Source organism: Xiphophorus maculatus, chromosome 13 (genome assembly GCF_002775205.1).
Source record: "Xiphophorus maculatus strain JP 163 A chromosome 13, X_maculatus-5.0-male, whole genome shotgun sequence".
Classification (NCBI taxonomy): domain Eukaryota; kingdom Metazoa; phylum Chordata; class Actinopteri; order Cyprinodontiformes; family Poeciliidae; genus Xiphophorus; species Xiphophorus maculatus.
In genome coordinates this window covers 10790939-10817979 of record NC_036455.1, presented here as the reverse complement: position 1 = coordinate 10817979, position 27041 = coordinate 10790939, and the positions used below count along the sequence as shown (strand labels likewise).

Sequence of the window (27041 nt, the reverse complement as noted above, 5' to 3'; positions counted from 1 at the left end):
AACGCACCTGGATCCAATGATGGCTCATTAGAAAGCCTAAGAAGAACACTGACATGCTGAAAAGGTTGTTGGTACTACCAGGGAGAGAACTAAAACATGCAGGATGCCGGCCCTCGACGACCGACTTTGGGCGCCCCTGCTGTAGAGTCTCTGTTTTGTCCTGTCTACCCCTTGATTGAGTGCAGCTGTTCCTTGTTTCCCCTAATTGTCTCCCTGTGTATTTAATCCCACATGTGTTCCTTGTTCTTGGTCGGGTCCTCGTCTTGTCGTGTCTATTCTGTCTTCAGTGTATTTCTGCACCAGTTGCTGCCAGTATTGAGCTATTAGCCGTCTGCTCATTCTGTGCTGCCTAGACTTTAGACTATTGTTTGTTTCATCATTAAATTCATCATCATTTCTGTCACCAAAACTGTGTCCACTGCATCTCCCTAAACCATCTCTCACCACATATCATGACAAATCGTCATAAACTGGTGCTACAAAATGTTATATTCAAGTACTTTGGAAGTTCCACAGGTTTTACAATGCAAACAGTTCAAAAGGATGGAAATGTTTCTAAGTTCTTGCTACATGTCACACAGACAGTTAACATAAAATAAAATACTTTCATTTTGATCAGCTGTCTTTGATTTAGAAATGTTCTGTGATATTACCAAAGCTGCTGCTTTGCTTTGTAGTATTAAACATGTACATACTGGTAGATCTCTGACAGTTTTTATGTTACATAATGTCAACAATACATAAGCAATGTGATTAAACATGTTTCGGTATGATTAAAAAAATAAGGTGAGGTCCAGTTACTAAATGTTTCATTCAAAGGTTTTTGTTAAATCCCACATTCAGTATCAGTAAAATATTTTTCTTCCCATTTTACATACATTAAATAGTTGAAAAACTGATAAAAACTTTGGAAATTAAATATCTGAAAATCTAGAGATCAAAATGACACTTCATGCATTGAAAAATATCAGCAAAAAATGAATAAAAACTCCACCAGAGCAACTAAATGGGTCTTTGAAAGACCCTTCATTCATCTGCCTCTCATTGTGGCTGAAGAAGGTTTTTGTATGACAGCTTTCACTGTGGAAACAACCATCGACTGATGTGGTGTTGACTCTGACAGTAGTAGACTGCAGCATCTTCAGTCTGAACTCCTCTGATACTTAAAGTAAATTTAGAGTGTGATCCACTGCCTGAGAAACGTTGGGGAGTCCCTGCTGATCTGTGGATCGCAGAATGAATGAACAGCTTGGGACTTTGTCCTTCTTTGTGCTTGTACCACACTAAACGGTGTACGGTATTATGGACATAAACATCCTGACTGATTGAACATCTGATGCTGACAGATCTTCCCAGATCAGCTCTCACTGCTGCAGGCTGTTGAGTCGCTGTGACCTGACCTCTGACCTCTGTGGACACAAAGACAAAAACATGCAGCATCTTCATGGTTTAGTCGGCTCCATTTCAAAGGGACAGATGTTCATAGAGGAGAGGAGTTGGATTCTCTGGACTTTACCTGTGAAGCAACAGCAGAGGAGAGTCCAGATGAGGACGCAGATCAAAGTCATGTTTTTGATGAAGAGGATTTCTGTTGTGATGAAGGACAGCTGTCAGTCATCCAGTGTTCAACTGTCAGGACTATAAACTCTCCCAGAGCGCTGGAGCATGGAGCTGCTGATGCAAAGTCATTCACTATGGAAATACTCTGACTGACTGGGATCAATATGATGGAGCAGATCAGTTAATATTTGTGCAAAATTTGATGAAAAGTTTATTACAATTTTTTTCAGATTGTTGTTTTTAACAACTTGTGGTTATGGTCTCCTGCATTAACTTCTTTTTGTTAACTGTTTATGTTTCAAAAATATTCTGGAGATAGTTTTTGTGGTATTGTTGTTATTTCACTTTTTGTTACACTTAATTTCTAGATAAATTTGATAATTTTCACCCCAATATGCCAAAAACTTGCACTTAAATATATTGAGACTCATACGAAACATCAGAATAATTGAGTAAAATTTTAGCAACAATAAAATATCAGCTTATCAACTCAGTGAAAATCAAGATCTTGCTTGTCAGCAAAAGTTAAGATTTGTGTAGCTAAATGAGCACAAGGAAGGAAAGAAAATAGAGAATTACCGGTACTCACAATTGGATTATTGTTAAGTTTCAACATATTTCATTTATCTGAGTGATGTATTTAAGTAAATTATCATAAAAAAGAAAAGAAATGCATTTGTGCACTTAATCTTTTTGGATAAAAGATTCAAAACATTATTTTTAGTTTCATATTCTGTCAATAAAAATTGTAATTATTTTAAAGCATTTTTGCTTTCTATGACAGATCTAGATTTGACACAAGCAGCAGATTTTATTCATTGTTTTCATGAAAGTGAGTGAGCCGTGTCTCTCTACAGTCAGAGGTTTTTGTATGGCGCCTCAGTTTGTATCACTGTGGTGGACTTTTGGTGGAGGAACCAGACTGGAGGTTGGAAGTAAGTAAAATTTAAAGCTACTTCTTAAATTTAAACACTTTTCAATATTTTTTATTTTGTGTTACTCGGAAAGAAAGCTCAGAATATGTATATTTTTTAATAAACAAGTTTTGTAAGAACAAAGAATTCATTTTGTGAATGGAAACCTGATAGATTTAAGATAGTGAGATCTGGACAAGGGTAGCATTTACATCGATAAAATGGTTAGTTTTTTAATCTGGTTATAAGGTTTAGTTTAGTCTAAAACTGTCAGAGCCGTGACTCTCTACAGTCAGAGGTTTTGTACGGCGCCTCAATGAGTTTATATCACTGGTACACGTTCGGTGGAGGAACCAGACTACATGTTGGAAGTAAGTCAAAAATAAATGTTGTTTTATTAAGTTATAATTTTCTATATTCTGTATTTCACTTTGATAAATGAAAGTTGGATGAATTGGGAAGTTTTTAGTATTTTAATGGCAAATAAATGCACTGAACCAACAGTTCTTTCATAAAGAAAAACCAAATATAAGATACAATCATAAATGTTAATGTTTAATGAAATATTACACTAAATTGTGTTTAGTTTACTCATTAATCTGAGCTTGAAGGTTTTGTTTAGTATGAAAAAGTCAGAAGTTTTTATCTTTACAGTCAATGGTTTCTTTCTGTAAAGCAGTTCAACCAGTTTGTATCAATAAGGTGGGCAATTAGTGATTAACCAGGTTGGATGTATGTTTGGATGATTTTTTAAAATATTATTTAGTGCCCAGTTGAAGGTAGAAAACTGTGTTTTTATTAGTTTCTTTTACTGTGAATTATAAAAGTTGGATTATAATTCACCACTAGAAGTAAAATATCAATAAATAATTTGAAGAGTGGTAGATATGAGAATAATGATCTGTGATCCAAGGGCATATCTTTACTTATTGGTTTAATTAACTCATATGTCAAAGTTAAAGACAAGAGACAGGAGAAAACGTCTGACACTAATCAGAGCTTCTGAACAGATTAAATTCATGGGAAAGAGTTTACCAAATTATGAATTATATTTTTAAAAATCTGTTGAGCCTTTTCTAAAACATTTACTGTTGTGATTTCACCATTTTTAATATCAGGAAATGTTTTCTAAAATATTTTATTCTACATTTCATTACTGGTCTATTTCAGTTGAAACTGTATTATTTGTCTTCCTGAGCTGATATGCATGACAGATTTTTGAAAAGGAAACGAAACAGAATGTGAGCTGAGTGGCTGGTAGAGCAGAAAGACATCTGTTAGAAACGTCTTTGCAGAGAAAATCAACTCTCACAGTACAAGAGCTCAAATCATTGGAGTTCCTGTCCTCTAACCTGATTGGTGTCTCCTAGGTGATACTCGCCCCACCCTGACAGTGCTGCCCCCCTCCAGTGAGGAGCTGCAGCAGGAGAAGGTTACCCTCCTGTGTCTGGCCAACAAGGGCTTCCCCTCAGACTGGACTCTGTCCTGGGAGCTGGATGGCAGCAGAACCAGCTTCACCTGGGAGGAGAGCAAGAGCTCTGTGATGGTGCAGAATGACGGCCTCTACAGCTGGAGCAGCACCCTGAGGATCCCTGCAGACCAGTGGAGGAAGGTGGGCTCTGTGACCTGTGAGGCCTCCCAGGGCTCCCTGACTGCAGTCACAGAGACGCTGAGGAAAAACCAGTGTTCCCAGTTCTGAGCTGATTCACTAGAAGATCACTAGTTTGTGTCTACTACTGCTGTCTGTGTTGTTTAAGCATTTCTCTCTTTTTTCTTTCTCATTTCTTCTTTTGTTCTTCTACAACTTGAAGGTTTAAATAAAATTTACTAAAAATATTTGTCTGACTTTCTCACTTTTTACTTTGTACCAAAATTAGTGCCCTGGACATTTTCAAAATAAAATACCTAATCTACAGTGAAATCTCAAATTTCATGAATGGTTTAAAGGACAGCAGTTATGACTTTATTGTTTAACTAACAGTACTAAAATATGCTCTTGTCATAGGCATTAAAGAACATCATCCTACTTTTTAAAAATTTGTTTCACTATAAAGTTTTTCCTTTGATGTATTTTAATATTTATAAATAATGCAATTGTGCCAAGAGATTACATTCAATAACATTTATGAAAAAATCCTCAAGACTGAATAGAGTCAACTGACTGAGAGTGTTTACTGTACATATCTTATAATTAGGATTGTCTTGTTTAGAATTTGTTTTCTTCAAAGCAACATTTCATGGTTTTAACAGCAGCAAAGCAAACAGTGTTTGGAAAAAGCAAACTATTTTTTTCAACTCTTCCAAGTGTTCCCAAACTAAATCGTTTTTTCTTTTCCTTCTTTTGTTATAGTAAAATATTTTTAGCTGTGGTCTAGTAACGTCACCTAAACGAATACAGGTAAACAAAGGGAAAATGGAGTGCATTAATAAAAACAAAGTCTGATGCAGTAAATATAACTTAAATCATAGGAACACATAATTATCCTGGACAAAGTAATTGTTGACAGAAACATGAGGTTGTTTCTAAATATCTGACCTGTAGCATATCTGTATGTAATATCTGTATTATAAGAGTTTTCTGTGTGTTTAACCAACTGGAACTCCCAGATGCAACAGACAGTTCAGTTTCTGTTGAGTCTGAATGGTAGAGGTTTTTGTACGACTGTTTTTCACTGTGTGAGTGAATACTTGCTGCTGATGTAGAATTCACCCATACAGTAATAAACTGCAGCATCTTCAGCCTGAACTCCACTGATGGTCAGAGTGAAGTCAGAGTTTGATCCACTGCCTGAAAAACGACTTGGAATCCCTGATGCTCGAGAGTTGATAAGATAAATGAGGAGCTTAGGAGTTTGTCCATCTTTCTGTTGATACCAGGAGAAATAGTTGCTATTTATATTCTGACTGGTTTTACATCTGATGGCGGCAGATCCTCCCAGATCAGCTCTCATTGCTTCAGGCTGAGTCACTTTGGCCTGACCTCTGACCTCTGTGGACACAGAGACAAAAACATGCAGAAGCTTCATGGTTAGTCGGCTTCATTTCAGAGGGACAGATGTTCATAGAGGAGAGGAGTTGGATTCTCTGGACTTTACCTGTGAAGCAGCAGCAGAGGAGAGTCCAGATGAGGACGCAGATCAAAGTCATGTTTTTGATGAGGAGGATTTATGTGTCTCCTGTTGTGATGAAGGACAGCTGTCAGTCATCCAGTGTTCAACTGTCAGGACTATAAACTCTCCCAGAGCGCTGGAGCATGGAGCTGCTGATGCAAAGTGGCTCTATGGAAATGCTCTGAATGACTCCAGTAGAGATTTGGAACTATGTGACACTCATTTTAATAACAGCATATTTATTTTAATTTTTCTGTAGTAAATGTTCTTCCCATGTAACATTCAACACAGTTCACAAAACAGTTTGTTGTTGAGAAAAGTATATTGACTTTACAATATGTTTACTTGTTTTGTATGAATTATGGAAACTGTTTTATCTTTTTTAATATCTAATAATCATTTTGGGGAATATACACCATATAAACAACAGATGAACAAATACATTTTTATGTGATGATTAAGTCTTTCCATCACAATGTTATATGCCATGATTACTTTGTTTTGAGCAAAAATATTTTTACCTTAATTTTAAATTTATTAAAGAACAACTGGCTGTTTATGTTTTTTTTTCGTTTAAAAAGTTGTATCAGCTGGTCAAGGACTAATGTCAGATTTTAGCATTTTGGTAAGACAAGGCAACTTAATTTATATAGCACCTTTCAGCCAAAGATAATTCAAAGTGCTTGTACAAAAAAGTTACTTTTGTCTGTAACCTGATACATTGCATCTTTCCTCCTGTGGTTGATTCATACTGTGTATTGTTCCTGTTTATATAATATCGTTTATAAATCGTACTTCATCATACATGGTGACAGGCCCCAAGTTCCCAACTATCCTGCAACGATAAATGGGTGTTTTTAAGTGTTCAAGATAATTTGACATTTAGTAATAAAAAAAGCAAAGACATTTTATTTTAAAATTACACATTTTGATGTGACTTTCTGTTCCTTTATTCACAGTGATTCCTGGTTAGATTCACTGTTATGTTTTGGGCCATCATCATATTGTAGTCCAGTGCTGGTTAAGGTTCACAGTGCTTCATATTTTCCATCATGCACTGTAGTATTCATGGTGAGTTGTGTCACAGTGATCCCACTGCAGCAAAGAACCTTAGAAGCATGACACTTCCAACTCCATGTTTCACAGCTGGCATGAGATACCTGACAGGGAGAGCTGTATTGGTTGAAGACAATGATTTGGTTCATTTTTGGAAAACAACAACAAAACTTAGTTTTTGACTCATTTGTCCAAAGACTATTAATCCAGAGGTCCTCGTCTTGGAATATAATTATTCAGGCAAACTTTAGTCTGGCCTTTTTACTTAGAGAGCAAAGCTTTACCCTTTGATCGTCTCCCATAACAAAAGTTACATTAGTGCAGTCTCTTCTATTTTAGAGTCAGTCATGTGTTTAATAACAAAAACAACAAGTCAAAATGCTGTAAGTCTTGTGTTGAAATGTTTGGGTTTTCAGAGACTTCACCAAATATTTTTGGTGTTCCAGGGTGAAATAGTTTGAACAGCCAGAACTTGGGCACGTTGGTTCACTTTTTGACAGTTTTTTATGCAGCAGAATTGCTGATTTCACATTCTTTTGAGACCATTTTAAATCCCTCTTCAGGCTAAAAAGCTGCTATATATACCATTAATCATATACTATACATATTCCAATTCAATATTACTTTATTAATATATATGTATATTAATGATGTAATTAATTAGTACACACACACACAAACAAACACACATATGTAACCTTAATTAAACAGTGTTAAGATTAGTCTGGCATGGCTTTTATTCCTTGAGGTGACACAATCAGTTTCTGCAGCTGCAGTTCAGTTTCTGTTCATACTGACTGACGGAGGTTTTTGTATGACTGTTTTTCACTGTGTGAACACATACTGGCTGTTGGGGTAATGAAAACTCTGACAGTAATAAACTGCAGCATCTTCAGCCTGAACTCCACTGATGGTCAGAGTGAAGTCAGAGTTTGATCCACTGCCTGTAAAACGACTTGGAGTCCCTGATGCTTTAGTGCTGGCATAATAAATGAGGAGCTTAGGAGTTTGTCCATCTTTCTGTTGGTACCAGGCTAAGCAGTTAGAGCCATGAACATTCTGACTGGTTCTACAGTTGATGGTAGCAGATCCTCCCAGTTCAGCTCTCACTGCTGAAGGCTGAGTCAGTGTGTACTGACCTCTGACCTCTGAGGACACGGAGACAAAAACATGCAGCATCTTCATGGTTTAGTCGGCTTCATTTCAGAGGGACAGATGTTCATAGAGGAGAGGAGTTGGATTCTCTGGACTTTACCTGTGAAGCAGCAGCAGAGGAGAGTCCAGATGAGGACGCAGATCAAAGTCATGTTTTTGATGAAGAGGATTTCTGTGTCTTCTGTTGCGATGAAGGACAGCTGTCAGTCATCCAGTGTTCAACTGTCAGGACTATAAACTCTCCCAGAGCACTGTAGCATGGAGCTGCTGATGCAAAGTGACTCTATGGAAATGCTCTGACTGAGTTCAATAGAGAGGAAGATCGATGTGATGAATTTAAGACAAAGCTCATATTAACTCTTAAGTAGTGTTTAAATGTTTTTTTTTTTATCACAATGTTTTATACATTTTGCCTCATAGTAAATTTGTGATCAAAATAATTGTATTTTATCAGAACTAAACTCCTACATGATCCTGGAAGGATCAGCTTGTTTAGACAGGATAGAATTTAAAGCTCCCTGTGTGACACGTTTTCTGTGCATGAACACACAATTAAACATAGTGACTAGACACATTTAAATGTCTACGTAAATTATAGTTTTTCAGGTGGACTATTTTGTCCAATAAAATATATGTTTTTTCTTTTTCATTTGGTGAGTCCACATCTCAGATATAATGTAACTACATAAGAGGACAGTACATGTCTACTTTCAGAATGTTTCTGTTGTATTTCAGTGTGTCTGTATCACTGTGATGGAAATTATGCTGACAGAACTGGCTTTACTCTGTAAGGATCAGAAGGAAATTATAATTCAAAAATTACAAACTGCATCTTTTAAATCTTCAAACCAAGCTGGAAGCCTTTTTGAGTCTGAGCTCACTTTTATTCCGCATTTTAAACAAATAGTTAAAACAGGATTTTATCATCTAAAAAATATAACCAGAGTTCACTCTATTCTTTCCCTCGCTAATACCGAGACTCTAATGCGTGCTTGTATTTCCAGCTATATAGAGTATTGCAATGCCCTGCTGTCTGGTCTCCCTAAATGAACTCTGCACAGCCTTCAGCTGTCACAAAACTCTGCTGCTCCTGTGCTAACCAAGACCAGAAGGCAGGCTCTCATCACACCTGTTTTAAAATCAGGTGTGATTTTAAAACACACCTGATTGTCTTAGCTCCCAGTACATCTCAGGATTGATTTTAAGATTTTTTACTCGTTTTTAAATGTCTTAATTGTCTTGCACCCTCTTAACTTGTAGAGCTGCCATTACCTTATGAACCCCTGCGGAAACTGAGGTCCTCTGGCACTGGACTTTTAACAACTCCCAGAGTCAGAACTCACACTTATGGTGAGACTTCTGTCCAATATTATGGCCCCCGTTTGTGGAACGATATGCCAGAGAACCTGAGGGCTGCAGAAAATGTTGCTGTTTTTAAGAGCAGGCTCAAGACCCATCTTTTTAACTGTATTTCCTAAATTTAATATTTCTGCTTAGTCTGTGCATTTTCAATGCAGTTGTGTGTTTTTCCATGTGGGGTTGGGGTGGGTAATTGTTTTTGTTTATTTTTATTGATCTGTACAGCACTTTGAGCTGCTTTTAGTATGAAGGGTGTGTTATAAATAAACTTGATTGATTGATTAATTGATAAAGGATTCATTGTGAGTCTCAGTTCAGGAACAGCCTCATCTCCATTTAATAGACTATAGGACTTTGACATCTTTTTTCCCTGATGTTTAAAGTCCTAGCTACATAAAATTCCTCTCATTGAACTCTAGTGATTTAACTGTTTAAAATATTTTGGTGAAAGTTATTTTAGGCTTAAAAGGATGTTCCTCAAATGTTCAAGATCAACATCTAGTAACAAAAAGCAAAACAATACAATAAAAAATTAAGAAGAACAAATACTGATGCATGTTTGATCAATTATCAAATGACATCAGCCATTTGATGAACCTGCAATCATGGAGAAAAATTAAGATAACCAATTTACATGTAATTAAATTACTTTATTTTCCACTAATTAAGCAAGATTAATCATCAATATGTAAACATTTATTTTAAAATAAAGATTAACATTATTTTACTCTTTAAACAACAGATAACACAAAGTATTCTACCTAAACAAAATAGAACACCACACCATTTATTCAGAGTTGTTCTTCAGTGGACTTACTAATATGCTTTGAGCTTCATGCTGTGATGTCCAACTTGTTTTCATTTAATTATGTCTGTCTTTACTGCAGCTTCCAGCTGCCACTGTCATTGCACTGAAACTTGAGTTTCAGTTCAGTTTGATTGAGGAAGGTTTTTGTACGACTGTTTTTCACTGTGTGAATGGCCACTGACTCCCAATGTTATGAAGACTCTGGCAGTAGTAAACTGCAGCATCTTCAGCCTGAACTCCACTGATGGTCAGAGTGAAGTCAGAGTTTGATCCACTGCCTGAGAAACGACTTGGAGTCCCTGATGCTTTAGTGCCAGAAAAATAAATGAGGAGCTTAGGAGTTTGTCCATCTTTCTGTTGGTACCAGGCTAAACGGTGGCCACTGCTGTCCACATAAACATTCTGACTGGTTCTACAGTTGATGCTGATAGATCCTCCCAGATCAGCTCTCACTGTTACAGGCTGCTGAGTCACTGTGACCTGACCTCTGACCTCTGTGGACACAAAGACATGCAGCAGCTTCATGGTTTAGTTGGCTCCATTTCAGAGGGACAGATGTTCATAGAGGAGAGGAGTTGGATTCTCTGGACTTTACCTGTGAAGCAGCAGCAGAGGAGAGTCCAGATGAGGACGCAGATCAAAGTCATGTTTGTGATGAGGAGGATTTCTGTGTCTTCTGTTGTGATGAAGGACAGCTGTCAGTCATCCAGTGTTCAACTGTCAGGACTATAAACTCTCCCAGAGCACTGGAGCATGGAGCTGCTGATGCAAAGTGACTCTATGGAAATGCTCTGACTGACTCCAGCAGATCAGTCTGCTGTTGATCAGTTAAACAATCAATTTCTGCCCAGAAATGTATTATTCTGGGCAGAATAATACATACAGGAAGATACAGTTTTAAAGTCCCTACACTGGCTTCCTGTAGCTCAAAGAATAGACTTTAAAATACTGTTGTTAGTTTACAAATCACTGAACGGCTTAGCACCACAATACATCAAAGATCTGCTGTTGCTGTATCAACCTTCCAGACCTCTCAGGTCTTCCGGTTCTGGTTCTGCTCTGCATCCCCAGAACCAGAACCAAATGAGGAGAAGCAGCTTTCAGCATCTATGCACCACAAATTTGGAACAAACTTCCAGAAAACTGTAAAACAGCTGAAACACTGACTTCCTTTAAATCTAGACTAAAAACCCACCTGTTTAGGATTGTATTTGAAACGTAATCAATTACAAATTTATTGATGGAACTTTACTTAATGTCGTGTATTGATTATTGATTCTATGTTGCATTGTGTTTCTGTGTTTGATATGATGTAAAGCACTTTGAAATGCCTTGCTGCTGATATGTGCTATACAAATAAAATTTGATTGATTGATTGATACATACAGTCTCATAATTGTGGTCCTAGAAGTATCTCCATATATTGCAATTAACCTATAGTCTGGATTCATTCTTTCCCATCTTATGTCATTTTTCTAGGCAATAATGTTTTTAAACATTCATATTGTTTCAAATATTAAGCAAAATATGCTTTAATTGTTGTGTTTAAATCTTGAGAGATGTGCTAAAGTATAAATCTATCTAGTCTACAATTTTTTTAATTCTTACTGTTGCATTTAAAAACACTAAAACAAACACTTGCAAGCTATTATGGGTTTATTTGATAAACCTATTTGCACTGTTTTGTTCAAAAATGCAAAGTTTGATTTAAATATCAAAGAAAAGTAAAAATGCTTGCTTTTGTTACAGAACAAACATAAAATTAAGCAAGCGTAAGGCATAAAAGGAACAGTGAAAGCAAAAGGATTTATCACACAAAACGTAGAGCTAGCAGATCAGGTTTCAGTTGAAAATAAATAAGCAGCCAAAAAATCTGGCTTCTTTTTGGAGTTTGCTTTATGAAAATAGCTGAAGTTCCCAACACCAACTAATTCTAATAATCTAGTCCTGGATTTGTATTAAACTTTTCTTTTCTTCCCTACATGTACAACTTGTTTTTCAGTGCACTAAAGGAGACAGTCTGTCCCGGAGTAACAGACTGAGATCCTGGACTCTGAGTCAGGGTGATGACTGCTGAGGAACCTAAAAACATGACAGAGAGAGATACTGACACAAATCTAGATCAGAGAAATATATCAGGATTCACATGTAAAGGATGGTTCATTTGAGTCTTTTTCATTGACAGAAAAAAGAATCCCAAGAAAAGTTTCTATCAGAGTCTCATCCTGAACCAGGAGCCCCAGGATGGTCAGCAGTAGAGTCAGTGACATCATCATTGTGCTGCTGGTGTGTCAGTGGCTCTGAAAGGACTGGACAGCCACTGATCAACTCTGACCTCTTAACAGCTGGAGCAGAGAGGCAGGACACATATGCAAACACACAGTCAGTCACATGGAGCTCAGCTCTACATGTTCTCTTCTAACATCCTGGGTCTCTATCGCTGTGTTCTCTGAACTGCAGATGGTCTTGACTTTTCAAATAAACTACAAAAATACATGAACATATATACTAATTTAAAAAAGAGAGAAGATAATCCAGTTAAGGCCATATAAGCAGCTTCAATTAAAACTTGGAGGACAAGTGAAGAAACACACCATTTATAAACTTATAAAGATAGACTAGTTTCAAAGTTAAATAATACTAATTTAGAGAACATTTATCGATTACTTCTGTTGTATCTGAGCTATAAAAAATTTCACATACACCATGACTGGTTTCAAATAAATTTGTGGGTACTTCCCAGTTTTCTATCATCCTTCTTGGGAACAACATTTAACTTGACCTTCTGGTCCGTCACTTTTAACAATGTAGAGTTCAATGGGGCCAATTCCTGCTGCATCGTAGCAACCTCAATCCATAACACTTCCACCTCCATGCTTCAAAGAGAGAATGAGTTTCTTATCTTGGAGTGTTGTATGTGACTGAATTTTCACATCTTCTTGTGTTCAAATAATTCAGTTTTTCATTCGTGTCCAAAAAGTCATTACTCCACAGGTTATATTTACCTATTTCTTTGAGAGCATAGATTATTTCTTGGCACAATCCTCACAAAGATTAAAACACATTCTTTTGATTGTTGTGGTATTTACTTTCATATCAACAGCAGCAAGATAAGTCTGTGGATATTTTGATTATATTTTAATATTTTTACTGACTTGTTTCAGCAACTTATGATCTGCTTTGGAGCTGAACTCTCTTGGTCACAATGCTCTTGTTATGTTAACAGTTATTTCCAATCTCCTCAATCTGTAGACTCCTTTCCTTACAGTAGAACTGCCATTTTAACATCATTTTGAGACTTCTTTAAAGCCATTTCCAGACTCATAAATTGTGTCTGGTTCTCCCATTAATCTTCTTTCTGACTGGATGACAGCTCTTTGGTTCACAGTCTCATTTAAAACATTGATAAAAACTAATCTAAATGTCAGAAATGTAAACAGAGTAAACCTACTTCAAATTAAAGAGGAACAATGTTTATATGGAGTTTTACATTTGTTGGTAATTCTCAAGTTGACAATAAATGTTGATATATCAATCTATGTTAGACAAACAAGAAATCATTGTGAGTTTTAATTTTTTATGTTATTAGCTTTTAAAAATCTTAAAAATTCTAGTTCTCCATGTTTTGTGTTCAGAGAGCCGTGTCTCTCTACAGTCAGAGGTTTTTGTACGACGGCTCAATGAGTTTGTATCACTGTGGTACACGTTCGGTGGAGGAACCAGACTGGAGTTTGGAAGTAAGTAAAATATAAAGCTGCTTTTTTACTGATTTGCTTCTATTGTTTTAATTCTGTTTGGCAGATTGAAGCTAGAAGACATGCATTATTTAATGCTTTACAAAAAAAAGTTTCAAGATACACATAAGTCATACTTAATATCCCAAATTATATAACAAGTCAGTGCTGATCTAAGAAGTAAAAAATATTTGGTTTGACTTAATAGTTAATCTTGGTTTGTAGGCTTAGTTTAGTCAGACAAAGTCAGAGAGCCGTGTCTGTAGTCAGAGGTTTTTGTACGGCGCCTCAGTGAGTTTGTATCACTGTGGTGGACTTTTGGTGGAGGAACCAGACTGGAGCTGGGAAGTAAGTTTATTTCATGCTTAATACAAAATTAAAAAATAATGTCGGGATGCTTTAAAGTAAATTTTTGTATTTTCCTATAAATGAGGAAATTATATATGTGCATTAATTACTTTCTTACATCAAACAAATAGAATCTGACTTCAAGATGAAGTGAAATATTTTATGTTCAAATTATATAAAATGTTGCTTTGGAAATAAATATCAGAATTGAGGTTTGATATGTTTATCAATGTTATCACTTTTTAATTTTAATACTTTTCTGCCAGTTGTAAACCAGTTTGGTGATTTGGTGTGAAAAATCTAAATGAGCTCAAGTAAAAACCGAATTTATTTTTATTGGTGGGATAAAATCAGTCTTAATCTATACTGTTCAACAAAGACACAGAAAACTTGAAGTTTATTGAACTTAGTATTTCAAATTAAACTCTTTCTTTAAGATTTTAAATTTTTTATTTGTTTATTTAAGAGTACATTGAATTTTTTAAAATTTAATTTTTGGGTGACTTTTTTGTGCTGATCTGAGACTCCTAAAAGGAAGTGAAACAATGTGTCAGTGAGTGACGAGTGGAGCATGAAAACATCTGGCAGAAACTTCTTATTTTAGAAAGCCTCTCACTAACTGTAACCATGACACAATATCTGCTGCTTAACATCTACAGGTTCTGATCTCTAATCTGATTGGTGTCTCCTAGGTGATACCCGCCCCACCCTGACAGTGCTGCCCCCATCCAGTGTGGAGCTGCAGCAGCAGCAGGTTACCCTCATGTGTCTGGCCAACAAGGGCTTCCCCTCAGACTGGACTCTGTCCTGGAAGCTGGACGGCAGCAGCAGCAGCAGCTGGGAGCAGAGCAGGAGCTCCGGGGTGCTGCAGAATGACGGCCTCTACAGCTGGAGCAGCACCCTGAGGATCCCTGCAGACCAGTGGAGGAAGGTGGGCTCTGTGACCTGTGAGGCCTCCCAGGGCTCCCAGTCTGCAGTCACAGAGACACTGAGGAGAGACCAGTGTTCCCAGTCCTGAGCTGGTTCTTCTTATTTGCTTTTTAATTGTTTTTACAGTTTTATTACATTACCACTCTTGGTCTTCTCTCTGTAAAAACAAAATGTTTCTCCAGTTTGACTCTGATAATGTTTCTTTCTTTTTAATAAACTCTGGTTTCTTTAAACAATAACATTTTTTGTCATTTGTTTCTAAGAAATTAGAGCCATCTAAAAATTAAATGTTATTGGAAATGTTTCTAATAAATTACGTGAACTAATTCTGTTTAAATAATTTTTTCTTTCAAATAACTAGAGGTATCAATCAAGATGATCTAAGCAAATTGGTTTAACTCTTTACTGATTGTTTCATCTCTCAGTCTGCTGTTCCAAGTGGAAATGTTTAAATCAATAAGATTTCATTTAGATAATGGAAAATGCGCCAAATCCTTGTTGAATACTTATGAAAAGACATGTTTCATTTATATATATATATATTTTTTTTTAAATAATCTGAGATCGTTGCTCTGTATTATCAGAGTGTCCTGATGCAGATCTTTGTATCACATTTGCTGAAAAAAGTTCTAGAGTGAATTTCTGGTGACTAAATTCAGTTCCTGTTCTGTTGAAACAAAATTTGAATTAAAATTTAAATTCATTAAAGCTTTCAAACAGGAACTGTATTGCTCTTATTATTAATTAATAGAAAATAATTTTTTTTTAGTTTATTAAAATGATGATTTTTTTTCCCCTGTACCATTTTGAGTCAGATCAGTTCCTCTTTCTCTCTGAGGTTTTTGTACGGCCTTGTATCACTGTGTGAGTGGGAAGCTGTTACGTTGCTGACAATAGTAAACTCCTGCATCCTCAGCCTGAACTCCACTGATGGTTAAAGTGAAGTCAGTCTGTTCTGCTTTTGCACGAAAACGCTCAGGAACTCCAGACTGACGTACTGTGGTATCCACAATCAAAAGTTTGGGAGCTTCTCCAGGTTTCTGAAGATACCAGTTGATGTCATCACCTATCAGTCGGTCAGATTTACACCTGATGGAGACGGTCTGTCCCTGAACAGCAGACTGAGCTCCAGGAGTCTGAGTCAAGATGATGTCTCCTGAAGAACCTTGAGAACATGAAACAAACACACATTTATGGCAAAATAAGATTAACGTTTATAGTAAATGTAAAACAGTTTTTCCTGTTTTTAATGTATATGTAATGCTACAGCAGAGAGACTCACTCTGAACCAGGAGCCCCAGGATGGTCAGCAGTAGAGTCAGTGACATCATCATTGTGCTGCTGGTGTGTCAGTGGCTCTGAAAGGCCTGGACAGCCACTGATCAACTCTGACCTCTTAACAGCTGGAGCAGAGAGGCAGGACACATATGCAAACACACACAGTCAGTCACATGGAGCTCAGCTCTACATATCATCAGGTTTCCTCCTCACTGCTCAGACAGTTGTGATAAATTAAAATAGTGGAAGAAAATACTCTAGAGTAAAGAGCTTTCTTCATTTCCTCTATTTGTAATTCTGATATCCTTCATTATAACAATTTATTATTACGGTATAATAATATTCTTTATTTGAAGCATGTTTAATAGATCTTCAACACAAACAACAGAACAAAATCTTGAAGCTAAAGCTCAATTATCAAACACATTTTCCTAAACTCTCGTTGAAGTTAAACTGTTGACATCAACACTCAGATCATTTTATTCATCTAAGATCTGCAAACTGTTTGTGTGAAAATCTAGTTGCTTTTTTCTTTACATTGTGGCTGTTGCTATTCCAACAGCAACTACAAATAATCTTAGGATTTGTGTCCAATTATACATTTTATGATTTTTGTCATGTGATTCTAATTGATTAATTGATTAAAACATGGAACTAATACAAACTAAAGTAACTTGTGTGATATTTTTAAATGCTTTAGTGAAGGTTCTGTTTCTTACTACTATCCATTTCTTCATCAAATTAAAAGTTATTTTTTAAGTTATCCTATCTTTTGTCAACCAATCATTCAAATTATAATGATGCTGTACATTTTACTCATTTATTTTAAAACACCTTCATGAAAATTTGTGTGTATCCATGTGAAGGATTTCAGTAAACTATCAGTTTCTGCAGCAGCTGGAAGCTGCAGCAACATAGTTTCAGTTCAGTTTGACTGAGGGAGGTTTTTGTACGACTGTTTTTCACTGTGTGAACACCCCATCGCTATGGTAACTCTGACAGTAATAAACTGCAGCATCTTCAGCCTGAACTCCACTGATGGTCAGAGTGAAGTCAGAGTTTGATCCACTGCCTGTAAAACGACTTGGAGTCCCTGATTCTCGAGTGCTGGTAGTATAAATGAGAAGCTTAGGAGTTTGTCCATCTTTCTGTTGGTACCAGGCTAAATAGTTGCTATAAATATTCTGACTGGTTCTACAGCTGATGGTGGCAGATCCTCCCAGATCAGCTCTCACTGCGGCAGGCTGAGTTACTGTGATCTGACCTCTGACCTCTGAGGACACAGAGACAAAAACATGCAGCATCTTCATGGTTTAGTCGGCTTCATTTCAGAGGAACAGATGTTCATAGAGGAGAGGAGTTGGATTCTCTGGACTTTACCTGTGAAGCAGCAGCAGAGGAGAGTCCAGATGAGGACGCAGATCAAAGTCATGTTTTTGATGAGGAGGATTTCTGTGTCTCCTGTTGTGATGAAGGACAACTGTCAGTCATCCAGTGTTCAACTGTCAGGACTATAAACTCTCCCAGAGCACTGGAGCATGGAGCTGCTGATGCAAAATGGCTCTATGGAAATTTTCTGACTGACTGCAATAGAAACTTGGATCAATGTGGTGCTACTTAGAATATTTTTAAAGCATTTTTTCAAATAGTTAAAGTTTCTCCCACATAATGTTTTTTACATCTTAAGTGACTGTTTTTGAGCAAAACATACTTTACACCATATTTAGTTATGTTTTATATAAAATTTCTACACTTTTTCTTTCTGTTTTTCTTCCTAGTAGTTCATAATCATTTTAGATATTTTACACATCAAAATAGAAATGAGAGATGAGGACATTATAAATCTGCACTTTAAAATAACACAAACAGTAAGTGTACAATTTTAGTGCAACTTTTTCAACACCCTTTCTTTACATTAACACATTTTTACATATTTAGAGGTAAGTGTCTAAACAAAGGATATTTTGGCAAGTGAACATTTTTATGGGGGGCAACTTTTCTGTCATTTGAGATATGGCCCTGTCCTTTGAATCATTGCATCAGTATAATGAAAACTTATACTGATGCAAAGACTGAACATCTTTTGTTACAGAGTTATGTCTTCTAATGAAATAATCAATTTTTAAATATGTGAAAAAAATCTCTCTAAAGCTGTAATTGTGTAACATATTTTGTTAATCAAAGAGTCTTTTTGTCATTCCAATTAATCTGATGATCGCATAAAACAGGCAGATGACAAGATCCAGCTGCTTCATGAAAATTTGTGTACATCTATATGAATATTTTGGTTAAGTGATTTCTGCAGCAGCTTTTAGCTACAACTAGCTAGTTAGTTCTCATCCATAGTCTAATTTACATATTATGATCTATGAATATGGTTCTATGAACAACTTCTCTTTCAGTGCAGCGGATCAGTTCCTCTATAGCTGAGGGAGGATTTTGTACGACATTATATCACTGTGTGACTGGAAAGCTCCAATTTCAACCCAAGGTCTGGGCTGATATTCTCATTTTTCTCAATCATTGTCATTGTAATAAATTTGATGACATCCTGAAATCAAGTTTCCAGCAGAGAGTCTCATCCTGAACCAGGAGCCCCAGGATGGTCAGCAGTAGAGTCAGTGACATCATCATTGCGCTGCTGGTGTGTCAGTGGCTCTGAAAGGCCTGGACAGCCACTGATCAACTCTGACCTCTTAACAGCTGGAGCAGAGAGGCAGGACACATATTCAAACACACACAGTGACATGGAGCTAAGCTCATTATGTAATTAGATTTCTTAAGTGCTGTGAGATGCTAATTACCTTCATATTGAGGGTAAACAAAGGCTCTGATCATCTTGATTGTACCAACACAAGAGTATAAAATGATCTATTTAGTGATCTGCCCTTAGATTCAAACCAGCTATGATCAATCATTGACCACAAATGCATAGTGCAATTACTTTTGTTTGTCTAATTTAGTTGTAAGTAATTTATTTTTCCAAATCTTTTGTTGCAACTCATTTTATTTCTGTCATAATAGCTTTAAAATTCCAATGTTTTTTATATGTTGTGTGAGGAATTGAGTTTTCCTGTGTGTTTATTTTAGGTTTCTGTGTCCATTGAGTCTCTGTGTTGTCCTGTCTAGATTGTTCCCAACTGTGTCTCGTTCCCTGATTACTCTCTGTGTATTTAATCCCACCTCTGTTCCTTGTTCCTCTTCGGGTTGTTGTTGAATCTGTTGTGTCTAATCTGTCTGTTCAAGCTGTCTCGTTGTGTCAAGTCTGCTGTCAGATGGCTCTTGTTTTTCAGTTGCTACCAGTATTAACCCTTAGCCTTCTGTTCATTGTGTGCTGCCTGGATTTTGGACTTTGGATTTTTGTATATTTCACTATTTAATCATCATTCTCACTCAAATACCTGGGTTCATCTTATCTTCCTCACCACCAAATCATGACATGTTGTTGTTTTAGTAATTATTTATTTTCTTTGTGCTCTGACTTTACATGTTTTAAAACTTTCCTAAGTATTCCATGAATTTATAACACTAACATACTGAGAAATAGATTCAAATAGAGACAGTTGGTCATGGAACCAGTGTCCAACAGTTTGAGACATTTTCTCGTGATTATTTTATAAAACATGAAAAAGAAGAGAGGCTGTGTTTTGCGGCAGTTTGTTGCACCGCTGCCATGCAGAAGGTCCCGGGTTAAACTCCTGGCTTGGGGTTCCCATTTACATGGAGTTTGCATAAAATCGCTTCATGTGTTGGTTCTCTCACTAACATTCTCTTATTGTTAAATCTGCGATTAGGGGCTATTTTGTTTGGCTGGTTTTCTGTTTGCATGTCTTCTGGAATGACAATTTGCCTAGTTTCTGTTCTCTCAACGGAAGGTTTTTGTATGACGATATTTCACTGTGTGTACAAACTGGCAGATGATTTAAAAGTACCCATACAGTAATAAACTGCTGCATCTTCAGCCTTTATTTCTCTTATTGTTAAAGTGAAGTCAGAATGTGATCCACTGCCTGAAAATCGATCTGAAACTCCAGATGCTCTCTGATAAGAAAACTTGATAATTAATTTTGGAGGCTCTCCATCCTTCTTTTGAAACCAGAATTGATCATGGAAGGATCCTTTATTAACATTTTGACTGGTCTGACATCGGATGTTGACAGACCCTCCCAGACCAGCTCTCACTGCTGCAGGCTGAGTCACTGTAACCTGACCTCTGACCTCTGTGGACACAAAGACAAAGACATGCAGCAGCTTCATGGTTTAGTCGGCTTCATTTCAGAGGGACAGATGTTCATAGAGGAGAGGAGTTGGATTCTCTGGACTTTACCTGTGAAGCAGCAGCAGAGGAGAGTCCAGATGAGGACGCAGATCAAAGTCATGTTTTTGATGAGGAGGATTTCTGTGTCTCCTGTTGTGATGAAGGACATCCAGTGTCAGTCATCCAGTGTTCAACTGTCAGGACTATAAACTCTCCCAGAGCACTGGAGCATGGAGCTGCTGATGCAAAGTGGCTCAAAATTTTCAGAATGACTCCAACAGAGACTTTGGATCAGTGTAATGATGGTTCATTCATTTTAATATAACTAACAGTGTCAACAGATCTTTGTTAATGCACAAAGAAGTTCATTAGCATGTTTTGTTCAATAATAATGAAAAATGTAAAATTTATTTCAGATTATTTTGTAAAGCCTTGTATATACAAATTGAAATATTCCTGCTAAAGATATTCCACTTGTAGCAGCTTTGTGCTACCGGACAGTTTTTTTAGAACCTACTTGTGTTCCAAGCACACCAGATTTATGTGAGAAAACCCAGTGTTCAAAACCAAAGTTAAATATCCTAAACATGTCTCAAACTACACAAGATGTTTATTTGTTAATTGTTTCTTATAAAGTTACTATAGAATGCGCTAATTTGGATTTCTTGAAATGAAAGAATATGTTTTGTTGTACGAATGCTGATAATTGTTGCTACCAAGGCTTTTATTTGAAGACATTTATTCCAAATGGAGAGTCATGGCTTCCCACAATTTTGTTTCAATCTTTTCATGAAAAAAGAATTAAGTTCTAGTCAATTTCAGGAAAATGTTGGGTTTTCTGCTTACGTTTAGTTTCTAGGTGATCAATATGTACAAACACCTTTTTTCACACAGTTGTTTGTGTTCAGAGTCAGAGAGCCGTGTCTCTCTACAGTCAGAGGTTTTTGTACGGCGCCTCAATGAGTTTGTATCACTGTGGTACACGTTCGGTGGAGGAACCAGACTGGAATTTGGAAGTAAGTCAAAAGCTTATTTTATTATTTTATCTTTGTCAGTTTTCCTTTATTTCCTTTCCATAATAGGTAGAAATTGAAAAATGTTGGTAATTTCATATTAAATAACAAAAACATATACAGGAAACACAAAGGTGAATTTGTATTTTTAAGTCTAAAAAAACAAATTACGGACCATAATCCATGGTGATCAGTCCGTGATTTAATTACTGAGTTATTGCAGTAGTTTAATCTGGATTTACAGATTTTGTTTAGACTGTAAAAAAGTCACCGAGTCTTGACTTTTCTATAGTCAAAGGTTTTTGTACAGCGACCCGCTTAATTTGTATGTGGAGGAACCAGATTGGCATTTCCAAGTAAGTGTGCAACATTTAAAAACTAAACAGAAAATTACATAATCTCTTTAAAAATGCTTCTATTTTGCTTTTTACCATACTTGCTGGTACTTTGACTTTATTTTGTAGTGTAAGTTTTCCCTGAGTAGATGTTTCAAATTTGTAATACATTTAAAATTCAATTTTAAATATATTTTTTATGTCCATAGTTGATAAAATATCACCTCCTGTGAGAATAAATCTGTTGTTCAAAAACAAACTTTTATCCTGTTATAAATCTATAATAGGATGAAGACAGAAAACACTGGAAAAAATGCAGACAAGTCAAATAACTTTATGTTGTCAATTGGCAGCAAAATTAGAAATTTTATGAGTATGCTTTAATTTTAAATTTTTAGTTCAAAATCAAACTAAAAATATTTGAATTTGCAAGAGAAATGTATGTCATTTTTTAGTTTAAAGAATAGATTAAATATTTCGGGTCAGACAGCATGATGATGGAGCTGAGAAGATTCTAAAGAGGAAGTGAAACATTAAGTGACTGTTGGAGCAAAACAACATCTGGGAGGAACATCCTGGCATTTAAGATCTGTTACATTCAATTTGCTTAGAGTCTAAGCATTAGACGCTTCCTTTATGATTGACAGCTTTGTGATCCATGTCCTCTAACCTCGGTGTTGTTTCCTAGGTGATACCCGCCCCACTCTGACAGTGCTGCCCCCCTCCAATGAGGAGCTGCAGAAAGAGACGGTCACCTTCATGTGTCTGGCCAACAAGGGCTTCCCCTCAGACTGGACTCTGTCCTGGAAGCTGGACGGCAGCAGAAGCAGCAGCAGCTGGGAGGAGACCAGGAGCTCCGGGGTGCTGCAGAATGATGGCCTCTACAGCTGGAGCAGCACCCTGAGGCTCCCTGCAGACCAGTGGAGGAAGGTGGGCTCTGTGACCTGTGAGGCCTCCCAGGGCTCCCAGTGTGCAGTAACAGAGACCATCAAGAGAGACCAGTGTCTCTAAATTGAATCTGTAGCTGATTTTACCTTTGCTTTCATGTTTTCTTATTACCAGCTTCTCTGTTTCATTCTGAATGTGCTTGATATTGTTTTAAAGTAGACTGATTCAATTTTATAAACAATAAAAGTTTCACAAATGCTTCTGAAATCTTATGTTTGACTTATGCACATTATTCACAAGAAATATGGACAATAGTCTTACTGGCCACCCCCAGCTCTCCTCCTAGGACCTTTGGAAAAAGGCTGGCATGTAACTGATTGGAAGAATGAGCATAGAATATGGATGAGGAATGACAATATCTGTTGAAGAAAATGCAATATCAATTTGCATTTTCTACAACTGCTTTTCTTTCCAGTAACATACATTTACATATGTCAGTGACAAATCTGTGCAGCTGCAGTTCAGTTTCTGTTCAGTTTGACTGAGGGAGGTTTTTGTATGACTGTTTTTCACTGTGTGAACACATACTGGCTGTTGGGGTAATGAAAACTCTGACAGTAATAAACTGCAGCATCTTCAGCCTGAACTCCACTGATGGTCAGAGTGAAGTCAGAGTTTGATCCTCTGCCTGTAAAACGACTTGGAGTCCCTGATGTCCGAGTGCTGGCATCATAAATGAGGAGTTTAGGAGTTTGTCCATCTTTCTGTTGATACCACCCAAAACGGTGATTGCTGTTGTAAACGTAGACATTCTGACTGGTTCTACAGTTGATGGTAGCAGACCCTCCAAGATCAGTTCTCACTGCTGCAGGCTGCTGAGTTACTGTGATCTGACCTCTGACCTCTGAGGACACACAGACAAAAACATGCAGCAGCTTCATGGTTTAGTCAGCATCATTTCAGAGGGACAGATGTTCATAGAGGAGAGGAATTGGATTCTCTGGACTTTACCTGTGAAGCAGCAGCAGAGGAGAGTCCAGATGAGGATGCAGATCAAAGTCATGTTTTTGATGATCAGGATTTCTGTGTCTCCTGTTGTGATGAAGGACAGCTGTCAGTCATCCAGTGTTCAACTGTCAGGACTATAAACTCTCCCAGAGCACTGGAGCATGGAGCTGCTGATGCAAAGTGGTTCTATGGAAATGCTCTGAATGACTCACAGAGGGAATTTGGATCTAATTGATTAAATTTAAAAATGAAATATCTTTGGCAAAAATGCAACTAAATATGTTGAAAATAACATGAGACTTTTCCAAAAACCTCTTTAGTGAAGGTGTACTTAAATAAGTCAGGGTGATTTTTTTATGAACTATTTCTTGCATAATATGTTTTTTGTAAAAAATGTCACTCAGTTTTGTATCATTTATATTTAATTTAATGCAATATTTTATTCATGTTTAAAAACAGATCATTATACAGTGAGAGGTGTCAAATGTAATTTGTTGACTTCTATTTGATTCCATTTGGATACTGTGAAAAGCAAGAACAAACCTATTCATTTTCCAACTCATTTTTCAGAGTTTCTGTTCAGTCAGACTGAGGTAGGCTTTGTATGAAGTGAAATCATTTGATCTGGCAATGAGTGGATGTAAATCCTGAGTATTTATGGGAAGATGGTGATTGAAGGCAGCTGCACCTTAGCAGTGTCAACTCGATGCTGCTTCTGTAGTCAAGGAGGAAATTGCCTAGACTATCAGTTTCCTCGTGGAAGGAGATGATAAAAGAAGATCTGCTGATCTCAACAAGTGTATGCAGGATGGAGAGGGGGGATCAGTGAACTGTATCAGACCCGTTAGTTTAATTTGACTGAGGGAGGTTTTTGTACGATGGTTTTTCACTGTGTGAACATCCACTTGCTGTTGATGTGGTGAGCACTCTGACAGTAATAAACTCCAGCATCTTCAGCCTGAACTCCACTGATGGTCAGAGTGAGGTCAGTATTCCCAGAGTTTGATCCACTGAAACGATCAGGGATTCCAGAATGACGGGTGCTTGCGCATTTAATAAGAAGTTTTGGAACTTCTCCTGGTTTCTGAAGATACCAGTTGAAACAGTGATTTACACTTGGACTGACTTTACATTGAATAGAGACAGGCTGTCCTGGAGCAACAGACTGAGATCCAGGAGTCTGAGTTATGGTGACTTGTCCTGAAGATCCTGAAAACACAAAAAGACAAAAACCTTCCTAAAGAAAAATCAAAGTTGAATAAATTCTATCACCATCCAAATTGAAGATGTCATGTCATAAATCCTGGAGAACATGGCTACATTTTAACACAAAGTTTACAGCAGAGAGACTCACCCTGAACCAGGAGCCCCAGGATGGTCAGCAGTAGAGTCAGTGACATCATCATTGTGCTGCTGGTGTGTCAGTGGCTCTGAAAGGCCTGGACAGCCACTGATCAACTCTGACCTCTTAACAGCTGGAGCAGAGAGGCAGGACACATATGCAAACACACACAGTCAGTCACATGGAGCTCAGCTCTACATATCATCAGGTTTCCTCCTCACTGCTCAGACAGTTGTGATAAATTAAAATAGTGGAAGCAAATATTCTGTGGTAAAGAGCTTTCTTCATTTCCTCTATTTGTAATTCTGATATGCTTCATCTTAACACTTTTGTATGATATTATTACAACATTCTGATGTTTTTATTTGAAGCATGTTTAATACTAGATCTACTCCACAAAAAATATTTTTCCTGACAGTTGAAATTTTGAAGCTAAAGCTCAATTATCAAACACATTTTCCTAAATTCTCGTTGAAGTTAAACTGTTGACATCAACACTCAGATCATTTTATTCATTTAAGATCTGCAAACTGTTTGTGTGAAAATCTAGTTGATTTTTTCTTTACATTGTGGCCGTTGCTATTCCCACGGCAACTACAAATAATCTTAGGATTTGTGTCCAATTAAACATTTTATCATTTTTGCCATGTGATTCTAATTGATTAATTGATTATAACAATAGCGCTAAACATAGAACTAATACAAACTAAAGTAACTTGTGTGATATTTTTAAATGCTTTAGTGAAGTTTCTGTTTCTTACTACTATCCATTTCTTCATCAAATTAAGTTGTTTTTTTAAGTTATCCTATCTTTTGTCAACCAAATAAGCTTTATATCGTTCAAATTAGAGTGATGCTGTACATTTTACTCATTTATTTTAAAACACCTTCATAAAAATTTGTGTGTATCCATGTGAAGGATTTCAGTAAACTATCAGTTTCTGCAGCAGCTGGAAGCTGCAGCAACATAGTTTCAGTTCAGTTTGACTGAGGGAGGTTTTTGTATAACTGTTTTTCACTGTGTGAACACATACTGGCTGCTGATGACATGAAGACTCTGACAGTAATAAACTGCAGCATCTTCAGCCTGAACTCCACTGATGGTCAGAGTGAAGTCAGAGTTTGATCCACTGCCTGTAAAACGACTTGGAGTCCCTGATTCTCGAGTGCTGGTATAATAAATGAGAAGCTTAGGAGTTTGTCCATCTTTCTGTTGGTACCAGGCTAAACAGTGGGAGCCGCTATAAACATATACATTCTGACTGGTTCTACAGCTGATGGTGGCAGATCCTCCCAGATTAGCTCTCAATGCTGCAGGCTGAGTCACTGTGACCTGACCTCTGACCTCTGAGGACATAGAGACAAAAATATGCAGCAGCTTCATGGTTTAGTCAGCGTCATTTCAGAGGGACAGATGTTCATAGAGGAGAGGAGTTGGATTCTCTGGACTTTACCTGTGAAGCAACAGCAGAGGAGAGTCCAGATGAGGACGCAGATCAAAGTCATGTTTTTGATGAGGAGGATTTCTGTGTCTCCTGTTGTGATGAAGGACAGCTGTCAGTCATCCAGTGTTCAACTGTCAGGACTATAAACTCTCCCAGAGCACTGGAGCATGGAGCTGCTGATGCAAAGTGACTGTATGGAAATGCTCTGAATGACTCACAGAGGGAATTTGGATCTAATTGATGAAATTTAAAAATTAAAACTCTTTGACAAAAATGCGACTAAATATGTTGAAAATAACACGAGACTTATCCAAAAACCTCTATATTGAAAGTGTACTTAAATAAGTCAGGGGTTTTTTTTTATGAACTATTTCTTGCATAATATGTTTTTTGTAAAAAATGTCACTCAGTTTTGTATCATTTATATTTAATGCAAACTTAATGTTATTAACAGGGACTGTTCAATGTTTTATTCATGTTTAAAAACAGATAGTTATACA

At 36.9% G+C, this 27041-nt stretch overlaps 10 gene segments (V, D, J or C); 3 read left to right on the top strand and 7 right to left on the bottom strand.

Annotated features, from left to right (window-relative positions):
* The first annotated feature begins 2389 nt into the window (after positions 1-2389).
* Positions 2390-4247, top strand: LOC102218338. The segment is given in 2 exon segments: positions 2616-2845; positions 3845-4247. Coding segments are annotated over 2 exon segments (384 nt in total).
* An 896-nt stretch (positions 4248-5143) lies between these two features.
* Positions 5144-5663, bottom strand: LOC102230442. The segment is given in 2 exon segments: positions 5144-5463; positions 5570-5663. Coding segments are annotated over 2 exon segments (372 nt in total).
* A 1802-nt stretch (positions 5664-7465) lies between these two features.
* Positions 7466-7947, bottom strand: LOC102230705. The segment is given in 2 exon segments: positions 7466-7788; positions 7896-7947. Coding segments are annotated over 2 exon segments (375 nt in total).
* Positions 7948-10031: 2084 nt separating this feature from the next.
* Positions 10032-10868, bottom strand: LOC111610545. The segment is given in 2 exon segments: positions 10032-10456; positions 10558-10868. Coding segments are annotated over 2 exon segments (387 nt in total).
* On the top strand, positions 10716-15200 carry LOC111610617. The segment is given in 3 exon segments: positions 10716-10734; positions 13598-13699; positions 14737-15200. Coding segments are annotated over 3 exon segments (447 nt in total).
* A 631-nt stretch (positions 15201-15831) lies between these two features.
* LOC111610556 lies at positions 15832-16699 on the bottom strand. The segment is given in 2 exon segments: positions 15832-16139; positions 16257-16699. Coding segments are annotated over 2 exon segments (360 nt in total).
* A 4652-nt stretch (positions 16700-21351) lies between these two features.
* Positions 21352-23000, top strand: LOC111610540. The segment is given in 2 exon segments: positions 21352-21526; positions 22547-23000. Coding segments are annotated over 2 exon segments (471 nt in total).
* A 315-nt stretch (positions 23001-23315) lies between these two features.
* LOC102227064 lies at positions 23316-23919 on the bottom strand. The segment is given in 2 exon segments: positions 23316-23650; positions 23758-23919. Coding segments are annotated over 2 exon segments (387 nt in total).
* Positions 23920-24586: 667 nt separating this feature from the next.
* LOC111610552 lies at positions 24587-25277 on the bottom strand. The segment is given in 2 exon segments: positions 24587-24963; positions 25109-25277. Coding segments are annotated over 2 exon segments (375 nt in total).
* Positions 25278-26111: 834 nt separating this feature from the next.
* Positions 26112-26602, bottom strand: LOC111610615. The segment is given in 2 exon segments: positions 26112-26443; positions 26551-26602. Coding segments are annotated over 2 exon segments (384 nt in total).
* Between the last annotated feature and the right edge of the window lie 439 nt (positions 26603-27041).